We start from the raw sequence: 11,292 nt of genomic DNA, 5'->3' as shown, positions 1-11,292 counted from the left end.
ATGGATTTTCATATGTGAAATCAAGGAAATGCATTTGGGGTGCTATGATCCTCTCCTTTATGTAAGATCACTGGAAAACTTCAATTGGCTCCTCTCCTGTGATGCGCAATGACCCAAATACTGAGCAGGAAGAAACTGTACAAGATGAAGCTGTAGAAGCCAAATGTAAAGCCATAGAATCATAGAACTATTCAGGTTGGAAAAGATGAGATTATCTTTTTAATGACTGGATGTTATTAACACACAGCATAACCCAGACTTAAGTCATAAAAGCCCATTAGTTTTGGCCACTGATCTGATAGGCATAAACCTCAGACTTCCAAAGACAATAAGCTCACAGAACTTAATGAACTTGAAGGTCTTTTCCTGAGCCATAGTGGATTCTGTATATGGATTCTGTATATGGATTCTAAGAGGAATCAAGTGATAAAAAGCCACCAAATTGTAATTTCCTCGTTAACAAATTCTGCAATGTGTTTTGTCTGGCTCACTTTGTTGTCACCAAGAGCATAATCTTTCTTGATTCTTGTCTGTCCTGGCCACCAGCTCCATCCTCACTTCCCATTGTTGTATTTTAACAGTGACCCCCAAAGCTGTGGCAGAATGTGCAAGTTCTCACCTCCCCTTCATCCCCAAGTATAACTGTTTTTGTATAAAAAACAAGCTCCCTCCCCAACTCTGACCTTTTTTTCCTTTTTGCTAGCCTTTCAAACTGAATCAAGAATTCTCTATCTCAAGTAGCATCTTTTTTGTTGCCAGTAAGACAACACTGGTAGCAAAAGAAAACTCTGGAGAGACCACATGAGGCCATTGGTGCTTCATGCTTTGAGACTGGAATTCTTTTATTAGAGCTTTCCCCTCTGTGGTGTTTCAAGACTTGCTGCAGGTTGTTTCAGATGAATAGGAATTGTCCTATTCTCAACTGTCAGCAGCTTGGAAACTTAAACCAGCCAAGATATGTCTCAAGGAATCCAGTTGTTCTCTTTGATCCTAGATTAAAGGGCCTGTGAGAACTTTTAGAGCTATGTAGTTTCTTACACAGTTCCAATTAATACGACATTTGAGCTTTATTCTGTGAATGTACAATAATCATGTAGAAAACTCCTTGGAATTCCCTCCTCAGCTCTCTTGTATTTAAAAATACATGTATTGGTTTCATAGCAACATCCTCAGCCACATCCAACACTCCATTTATACCCTTTAGGTTCAGTAATTCACAGAGCTTTAGCTTCACAGATTCTTAGCAATAAATCCCCCAATGCATGCACAGCTTGATTTAAGAAAGATATTTTACTTGTGTTTCATACACAAAAAAACTTGATAATCAACAGTGGCTTCAAAAAAAATTAACACTACTCCACTTCTTCACAAGTGTACAAAAAAAGCCATAATGGATTTACATTCAACGGTAAAGCTTAAATTCCACTCTAATAATAGTTGCATTGACATTCACATACACAAGCACAGAATAAATATTTCAGGATTCTTATAAGAGCATACAGCATACATACAGTACTTGAGTTTTACATACTAGTGTTAGTAGGGTTGGAAAGTCATCAGCTCATAGAAAAGTAGAACTAAAATCAGAAAAGGTTGTGTGGGAGGTAACACCAAGGTACTGCACAGAGCTAGCAGGTCAGTAAATCCATGTGTGTGAGGAGTTTGCTTCTGCTTCTTTGTATCAGGGCAGTTGGTTTGCAAAGGTGTGTTCAAAGTGCAGGTTAATGCCAAAAAAACAAAAAGTCAAAAAGATATTCCTGTATTTAGTAACACATGCAAGAGGCAGCCCTCAATCACCCCACAGAATAAAGCTGTTATTGGCAAGTGGCCGATACAATACAGATGTTTCAGGCAATTTTTTCTAAAGCACTTTAATAGCAGCAATTATCATTTATAATGGCTCTAGATTCTCTTCTGTTTGGGTTCAAGGGCATCATATTTCTTTAACATTTACAGCTATATTTCTTTATAAATAAATATCTCAGATAACAAATAGCATAGTTAACGTTTCTTTTTTCTCTCTCTCTTTTGCATAAGTGTCGTGGAAAAACTCTGACCTTTTCAGAGACAGAATGTGCAAAATTATGTTAGAGTGGCAAAAGGGACACAGAGCATCACAGTCAGTTACATTCCTGGGATGTCAGCCCAGCCCTTCTCCAACTTGGAGGGCCAAGGGTAACCCAGGGCCTTAAGGGACAATTTTCCCATTGGCTTGCTTGGTAAGAGCTAAATTTTATGGTAGCTTAAAGAGCTGTAAATGTGAGGGTTTATTTGCAGGAGTGTGTACAATACATCATGGACAGGACTCAGTATTCCCACACTGTCACTTCTCAAGATTTGAAAAGTCTGGGCATCTCCTTTCAGACATTTCCTCCCCAGCCTGAACATCTTGGAACATTTCTGCTCATTAGGTGTTTCCTCTGTTGTTTATTTACCAGCTCTTCTTGCATTTTAGAGCCTGATCTCATCCCACCTAGCTGACATCTGCACACAAATATTTCCAATCAGATAGAGGGTGCACAACATTAAACCTTTTAAACCTGCCCTGTAAGTGTCATCAAGACAGGAGCACAGGAACCACAGTGCAGAGAGTCCAACCTCTCACTGGCTGTACTGTGAAGATTCTCCTTTTCGGCGTAGGAGAAAGGAAACTTGTGTCTGCTTTTTAGAGTCTGAAAACAAGCCAGAGTGGAGAAAAAGAGTTAACACCAGACTTAATAAAGCTTTTAAGACAAAAACCTGTTAAGCAATTTAGACAGACACTGTGAATTTCCTTTTTTGCTGATTTTCTCAAGTCTGTACATACAGGAAATTTGTTAAAGGTAGGAAGAAGTTGGGAGTTGCTACATAGGAGAAATCTGCCATTATTACAAAAACTGGCTAAGTGGATTCTCTCAGTATAAACCCCTCACTGGTCACTGTTCTCAGTGGTGCTGTTGCCCTTTTCTTTTTTCTCCTGAGTCTTGTTTCCCTTCTTCTTTTTCTTCTTTTTCTTGGTCTCTTCCTTCTTGCCAAAGGTTATGAAGTCACTTTTGTCAATGTGGCTGTTGGGTGGCTCCTGCCGAATGGAGATGATTGCAGGAGATCCTGGGATAATGAATTTGTCTGGCAACTCACCAGGACCACCTTGTTTGGAATTGCCCGGTCCAAATTTAAAGGTCCAGCTGTTGCTGTTCACACCAGCTCCCACTGGGGGGGACACCTCTCCTGCCTCAGGTTCTGAAAAAGTCAAAACAGCAAGAAAACCTTAAAGCATCATTAAATACAAGCACTCAGTGAGTATCAGCTTCGTGTGTGGAAGCTCTGGCTTCCACCTGGCTCTACATTGACTCCTGTTTGCTTGGCTGTTCATCTGGGTGTTACTGTTTTTTGTCCCGGTTGCTCAATGCTGGTATGAGCTGATTGACTCCACATATTGCTGGGCCCATCATGCTTTGGATCCCACGTTGTCTTGAAGTACAATTGTTCTCTATTTTAATTTTGAATGGGAAGTGCATGGAATAAAAGATCACTGTGATGCAGCCCATTGCAGAGCTTCATAGCATGAAACACAACCATGGGTGCGCTTGAGGGTGTCGAGTCTTTTGGGAAAGGGTTTGAGGAGTGTCCAGGGCAGGGGAGTCAGCCTTAGCAGTGTGCACATCCGTGCTGGATATCATAGAATTATAGAATCATCCCGGTTCAAAGGGACCTTGAAGACCATCAAGTCCAATCATAACCTAAATCCCCCCACAATAACCTAATTTACCCACTCAGTGCTTAATTCATGTCACTAAGCACCACATCTACATTTCTTAAAAATACTTCCAGGGATGGTGACCCCACCATCTCCCTGGGCAGCCTGTTCCACTGCCCAACGAAAAGAAATTTCCCTTATCCAGTCTAACCCTCCCCTGGTACAGCTTCGAGCCATTTCCTCTGGTCCTGTCATTATTCACTTGAGAAAAGAGCCCAACTCCCACCTCCCTACAACCTCCTTTCAGGCAGTTGTAGAGAGCACTGAGGTCTCCCCTCAGTCTCCTCTTCTCCAAATGAAACAATCCCAGTTCCCCTTAGCCTCTCCTCACAGGGCTTGTTCTCCAGACCTTTCCCCATCTTGGTAGCTCCTCTGGACAAGCTCCAGCAACTCAACATCCTTCTTGTAGTGAGGGGCCCAGAACTGGACACGGTGCTTGAGGTGTGGCCTCACCAGTGCCCAGGACAGGGCATCATCACTTCTCTACTCCTGGTGGCCACACTATTCCTGATGCAGGCCAGGATGCCATTGGCCTTCTTGGCCACCTGAGCAAACCATCCTGTCAGCTGTGCCCAGGATTCCTTGTGGAATAAGTTGGTGCATCCTAGCAAGGAATCTGAAAGCCAACGATGAGGTACATATCTGTGCATGTATCATAGAATCACAGAACCCCAAACTGGTTTGGGTTGGAGGGACCTTAAAGATCATATAAATCCACCCCCCTGCATGGGCAGGGACACCTCCCACCAGCCCAGGTTGCTCCAAGCCCCATCCAACCTGCCCTTCAACACTGCCAGGGATGGGGCAGCCACAGCTTCCCTGGGCAGCCTGGGCCAGGCTCTCACCACCCTCCTAGTGAAGAATTTCACTGTGCATGTATGTAGGTAGGTCTGTCTGTGTATGCAGACCATGTGGCTGATCAGCAGACATGGCCCTAAAGCAAAAATAGGTGTTAACTGAATTGTCCAGGTGGAGATTCTGCAGGACTCTTTCAATCTGGTCTCAGAAATATTCCTGCTCTTCTTCAACGGACTCTAACATCCTGTTCCATTTTCCCAGGAAATGAGGTGACTCTTGCAAGGGAATTGTAAAGTTTTTCTAAACTATGAACTTCAAAGCAAAATGGGAAATTGGACAGGGCTGGTGCCAAATTTTCTGGTTAAGGTGTTGAGAACGGTTCAAAAGAAAATCATATCACAGTGAGTTCTCAAGCTGTGAAACTTCTTACTCTGACTGGTCTTTTTTTTCTTATTGTAATATCACAACATAAAGGCTGAAAAACACCAGACTGGTGGTTTTTTGAACTCTTGTTTTTATGAATTGCTATGGTAGAATGGTAGATGACAATCTTTGATACTGGAAAATCTAAAGGGATGTTCTGTCCCCAGCTTCAGGCTCGCAGCATGAAGCAGGTTTTAATTTTATTTCCATGATTTTGCCAAGATGGAGCTAATCAGATTGAAACGTTTCTGTGTGTTGTCCTGACACGGACAATTTCCTAACACAATGAGATGCAACACAGATCAGGTTCTTCCATGAGAGGAAATCTTAAAACCTGGCCTGTTGGTTGTTTTTGTTTTCTTAAACTTTGAAAATCCTTTGTAATTTCCATAACTCCCAGTTTTGCCCAGGGAGCATCCATTTAGGGAATCATTTCAAGTGTTTCAGGGATTGTGATCAGGGGAAAGCTCAATGGATTGATGATAAAGCCCTCAAATGTGATGAAAACACTTGTAGCCACACTCTGAAAGTGCAGTCTCACCAAGGGAGGACCTGCCACCCTTGGAACACTCCAAGCCACACACAGATTCTTACAGCACCATGGGAACGACGTTCAAAACCACTGATCTGATTGTCACAGCATCACTCTGTTCTGCATCAGAGCTTTCCAGATGAACTGGTAAAGATGTTCAGGGGAAGAAGAAGGTGGAGTGTGTTACAATGAAGTGTTGGAAAACCAGCCAAGAGGGACTCCATAGCCCTTGGAAGAGGAGCCAAGAGCATGGAAAGGAGGAGAAGAAATAGTGGGTCTCCCACTGGTGAAAGAGGGCAGGAAGAGAAACCAAGCAGCCACTCTAGAAGGTCATCTCCAACATTTTGTCAGACCAGAAGATGCTATTCAGCAAACCTCAGCTGCTGACTGCTCTGTACCCCTGCAGCAGTAATGAAAAATACTGCATTTTCTTTAGCAGCCATTTCATGAACTGAACAGCACCTCCCATACTTCATGCTCTTCTATGAGCCTTCATCTTCTGCTTTCCTTTTCAATAAAATGAATATCATGTGTGCAGCCACAGGGCTTAAAAGCTTAGGAACCCATTTTGCTGCTTTAATTCCTTTCTCTTGCCTGGCAGTAAAATACCCACCACTGGACAGCAAGATTCCTTTTAAGCTTCTCCATATTGGTGCAGGACATCCATGTCACAGAGCCAAAGAAACGTGCATACCTGACACATCAGAATTGTGTCTGAGACCATCTACATAACAGGTTTGGCAAATGGATTCTAGGTAAAGCCAGCTGTGCCCAGGATTCCTTGTGGAATAAGTTGGTGCATCCTAGCAAGGAATCTGAAAGCCAACGATTATGTACATATCTGTGCATGTATCATAGAATCACAGAATCCCAGACTGGTTTGGGTTGGAAGGGACCTTCAAGATCATCCAGTCCCAACCCCCTGCATGGGCAGGGACACCTCCCACCAGCCCAAGCTGCTCCAAGCCCCATCCAACCTGCCCTTCAACACTGCCAGGGATGGGGCAGCCACAGCTTCCCTGGGTAACCTGGCCCAGTGTCAAGAAGGAACACTCTTAGGCACATTTAAAATTAATGTTTAATCAAGGATTAGAGGAACCAGAACATTTCTTTTTCCCCTAAGACTGTATTTAATTTGACTTAAAAGTTTATCTTCTTCCCAGGAGCTGCTAAAACCGTTTTAGTGACCTTAACCTCCCTAGTCTGAAACACCTTTTCTGAAGTTATTGTTAATGTGGAAGTTCCTCTTTTCTGTAAATTTCCTATGGTCTTAACTATCAACTTCAGATTTTTCACATTTGTCACTGTCCTTGCAATCCCTTTCATATTAAAGACATTAATATGAACCATCCTTCATATCTGCTTCACAAAGTATTTTGGTCACCTACCTTTCCTATTGATTTTGATTCCTTGAGATGATCAATTACAAAGGTGAATGTTGTGTGTTTTGGCCTTTTTCCAAATTATTAATCAAGTGTCTTTCTCCAGCAATACAAAAAAGTGAGCTTTCCTATTGTATCTAATAAATCAAGCCCTATTGGGGAAATAAATCCTTTCCCCTTCCAAACTAGTCCATGCAATATTCATTCCAAGCAATGCTGGCCCAGACCAAATGCTCTTTTCCTGTTACTCACAGGAAAAATAAAAACAGCCAAAGGTGACCTTGAATAATTTTTAAACCATCCTTGCTCTGGTTGGGAAGAGACCTGTAGCAGTGAAGAATCCAAAACCTCCTTTGAAGTGTACAAGGACACAACACTTTCACAGCCCCCACACAGCACAGCCAAAACAACACAGTGTGTAATATTCATTGACTCATAGACTGGTTTGGGTTGGAAGGGATCTTAAAGATCATCCAGTTCCAACCCCCTGCATGGGCAGGGACACCTCCCACCAGCCCAGGTTGCTCCAAGCCCCATCCAACCTGCCCTTCAACACTGCCAGGGATGGGGCAGCCACAGCTTCCCTGGGCAACCTGGGACAGGCTCTTCACACCCTCACAGCAAAGAATTTCCTCCTCATATCTCATCTAACTCTCCCTTCTTCCAGTTTTAACCCATTCCCCCTTGTCCTCTCACTCCTTGCCCTTGTCCCAAGTCCCTCCCCAGCTTTCCTGGAGCCCCTTCAGGCACTGGAAGCTGCTCTAAGGTCTCCCTGGAGCCTTCTTCCCCCAGGCTGACCCCCCCACCCCCCCCAGCCTGTCTCTAGAGCAGAGCTGCTCCAGTCCTCCCATCACCTCTGTGGCCTCCTCTGGACTCGCTACAGGACCACCATGTCCTTCCTATGTGAAGGGCTCCAGAGCTGGACACAGTGCTCCAGGTGAGGTCTCATGAGAGCTCAGTAAACGGGGAGAATCCCCTCCCTGGCCCTGCTGGTCCCACTGCTGATGACACAGCCCAGGACACGGGTGGTTTCTGGGCTCCAGCGCACGGTGCCGGCTCATGTTGAGCTTCTCATCCACCATCACCCCCAAGTCTTTCTCCTCAGGGCTGTTTTTGATCCATTCTCCACCCAGCCTGTACTTGTGCTTGGGATTACTCTGACCCAGGTGCAGGACCTTGCACTTGGCCTGGTTGAGCTTCATGCAGTTTGCAGGACCCACCTCTCCCACCCTTCAGGGTCTCTCTGGATGGCCCCCCTTCCCTCCAGCATGACTCAACACAGGACATGAAACAGTGACAGTGACTTTGCATTATCCATTTTACCACACAAATACAACAATGTGCAAGACTCAAGGGTACCCTTAAGGCACAGTAACTCTTTTTCCTTGCATGAGAACTCGTGCCAGTCTAACAGGCTGCACACACGTGTCTGCATTACTGAAATCTAATTCAGAACAGGACACTGACCTTTTAATCTGGTTCTGCCTAGACAAATCCACTCACCAGATCAAGTCAGTAACATTTATCCCAAAGCCATCTGACATCATGCATCCAAACACAACAAACCCATCACACCGGCCTTAGAGGCAGGATCCTGTCATGCCAAAGACTAAGGGGCTTTGCTTGCATTTCTGTGTTGCTTTTTTCCCTGTCCCTGAATATGTTTGTTGTCTGTACAAGCTAAGCATTTTAAGACACCTTAATAATCACTAAGCAACTAACTATCCTCTGAGCTGTGTGGAGAGCTCACAAATAAAACCACAGAGACAGACTTAAGGAGTTAACAGCCCTCATTTCCCATGAGAGCTTCAACAGCCTCCTCAGGAAATTTCCCTTCTGCCTGATTTACCTGATAATGTGTGTATTTATCTGGATTGGCTGGAAGGTCACAGTTCAGCTGTACCAACAATTTGGTATGTTTAGGCATTTCAGATCAAGGCTAAATGTCACTTACCACCTAGTTTCCAAAACTCCCTCCTGTTTCTTACCAGCAGGAATTTTTTTTTTGCCACTTAGATGCTGTTTTACATTTAACAGGATTAGTCATAATTCTCTTGTGTATTTTCTGGGTCTTACTGAATGTTTCAAAGTTGTTTATTAGACCGAGAGGAGCATCTAAATAAAATAAATCTGCCAGCTATATTTATACCACTTAATTTTAAACATTATGCTTCTCGTCTTCCTACATCTACACGGTGGGGGTTTTGCCGGAGTTTCTACAGAGTCTGGTTATTTGCCAGCAGTGTCCAATGACAAGGGGCAATGGGCACAAACTGGAGGACAGGAGGTTAGGGCTAAACATAAGGAAAAACCTATTTCCTGGGAGGGTGACAGAGCCCTGGGACAGACTGCCCAGAGAGGATGTGGAGTCTCTATCCCTGGAGACATTCCAAACCCGCCTGGACGTGTCCCTGTGGGATCTACTGTAGGTGATCCTGCTCTAGCAGGACGTTGGACTAGATAATCTCCAGAGGTCCCTTCCAACCCCACCACTCTGTGATTCTTTGATTCATTTGCTGCAACTCCAAGGATTACTTGAAAGCCTGCCCTTGCACTTCATTGTCAAGGAACATGGCAGCCTTCATATTTAACGACCAAGTGATTTATTTTTCATGCATGCACACAGCATAACCCAAGATTTAGGCTGCACCTGCAGCTCCTGATGCTCCCTTGCCTGTGGGCCTGCATGCTAAAATAGATGAACTTTTCACCCCTTCCATTTCCTCCTGCTCTCACAGAAATACAAGTGTCTCAGTAGACTTTAAATGGAATCTAGAGCAACAGAGACTCTGCAGTCAAGTATATCATATATTTAGTTGGCAGGAAAGGACTTCTAGGTTGCCTTTCCAAGTACTTCTTTTTCTATCCAGTGACTGTTGTCTGAAGGGCAGAGGCAGAACTACATGCAGCTCCACCACCCTAAAATCACCTCTCTTGTTCAACAAGTCCTCATTTCTCTGAAAGCACCTGCTTTTCCACACACTCCCAGGTGGAAATGGAATGTGGGGGTCACAGGCTCCAGGAGCCCAGGCCAGGAGCAGGGTTCAGGTGAGCTGGGTCACCTCGTTGAGCTCAGAGTGTCTCACTTTCATGCTCCAGCCCATGGGATTTTCAGAGGCACCCAACTCTGCTATAAGAACAGAGTCCCTATAATTAGCTCCTGGTAACAGTAAGTCCCTCTTCTGTTTTATTTTGTTTTCCTTAGATGTCACCCAAAGGGTGAGGTCTCCTGTTTCTACCTTCAGCTACTGACAAAAGTTGGCATCCAGTCTAAAGTGCCTAACTCAGTACTTGCTGCAGTCTAAAGAGGGACAGGCACCCTCAGAAGGCAGCACAACCCACCCAGCTTCAACACCCATGTTTAGATGCACTCAATTGGAAAAGACAAAGGGCAATGGGTGCAAGTTACTCCTGAGGAGACTGGACTCCAGAAGAAAATTTGTCTCCACAAGAAGAGTTAGACTTTGGAATAATCTCCCAAGGGAAGTGGTGGATTCCCCCACTTTGGACAGTTTTAAGATTCAGCTCAACAGGGTGTTGAGCCATCTCATTTAAACTGTATTATTACCTAGAAAGGTTGGACCAGATGATCCCTGAGGTCCCTTCCAACCCAGCATTCTATGATTCTAGGACTTTTCTTTGCTCCTCTCTCTGCAGGAGCTCTATCACCTTTACTTCTCAACTATTGACAAAGCCTGGATAGACTAGACAGCTAAACTTCTGGGTGGCCAGTGCAAGGGGAGCTGAATTCTACCCTCAGGAGCAAGCTAAGCAGCATCATGGCTTGGGAGGTGTTGTGTTAATGACCATGCCAGAGCATTTAAGAAAAACAGAAGTTTGAAACTAATCTCTTCCATGGTGACAGGCACGAAAATCTTGTGCAACTGTTTGCAAGATGAGGCCACTTTCTCAACCCTAATCCCTTCACAGGATTTTAATTTAGGCAGGCATAGGCACGTTCTGTTGAAATACCTGAGCATATTGTTAAGGCTGCACCCTTTCTACCTGTTAAAAGGCCCTATTTTAGTTAGGACACCAGTGACACCAGTTGAGTGTAGGTCTGGAGTGATACTCTCCTGCAAGACTCCAAAGCACAGATCTGTCCCTCAGATGTATGGTGCTGTCTCTTCAGATGCAGCATTTGCAAATTCACTCAAGTGAAAGGTTGGCATGTAAAACCACCTGAGCTGATGTGGAAGTGGAAACAAAGTCGAAATGCTGAGTGATGGGTACAAACGGGCTGCAATTGAGATGTCTTCTAAATCTGGGGCAAAATGCCTGCTCACAGAACATGCCACCCCTCAGCCCACAGATTCATCTCCCATCAGGTCTGGGCAAAGACTGCAATTGCTGACTCACTGACTTTCTTTTTTTTTTGGGGGGGGGGATGTTTTGAGGGGGGGGGTGGGTAGTGACTGTGG

At 44.4% G+C, this 11,292-nt stretch overlaps 1 protein-coding gene across 1 annotated transcript in view; it reads right to left on the bottom strand.

Annotated features, from left to right (window-relative positions):
• Positions 1-2,393: 2,393 nt before the first annotated feature.
• PCDHAC2 (protocadherin alpha subfamily C, 2) overlaps positions 2,394-11,292 on the bottom strand; it is a gene marked incomplete at its 5' end in the record, with an annotated part of 54,764 nt that continues 45,865 nt past the window's right edge. The window contains one exon of the mRNA XM_010007751.1: positions 2,394-3,219. Within this exon, the coding sequence (XP_010006053.1) occupies positions 2,909-3,219 (311 nt within the window). The remainder of the gene's footprint in view (positions 3,220-11,292) is intronic.

This window comes from Chaetura pelagica, unplaced genomic scaffold (assembly GCF_000747805.2).
Source record: "Chaetura pelagica isolate M959 unplaced genomic scaffold, ChaPel_1.0 scaffold662, whole genome shotgun sequence".
Taxonomy (NCBI): Eukaryota; Metazoa; Chordata; class Aves; order Apodiformes; family Apodidae; genus Chaetura; species Chaetura pelagica.
The sequence above is the reverse complement of the archived record's forward strand: the minus strand, read 5'-3'. Positions and strand labels throughout refer to the sequence as shown.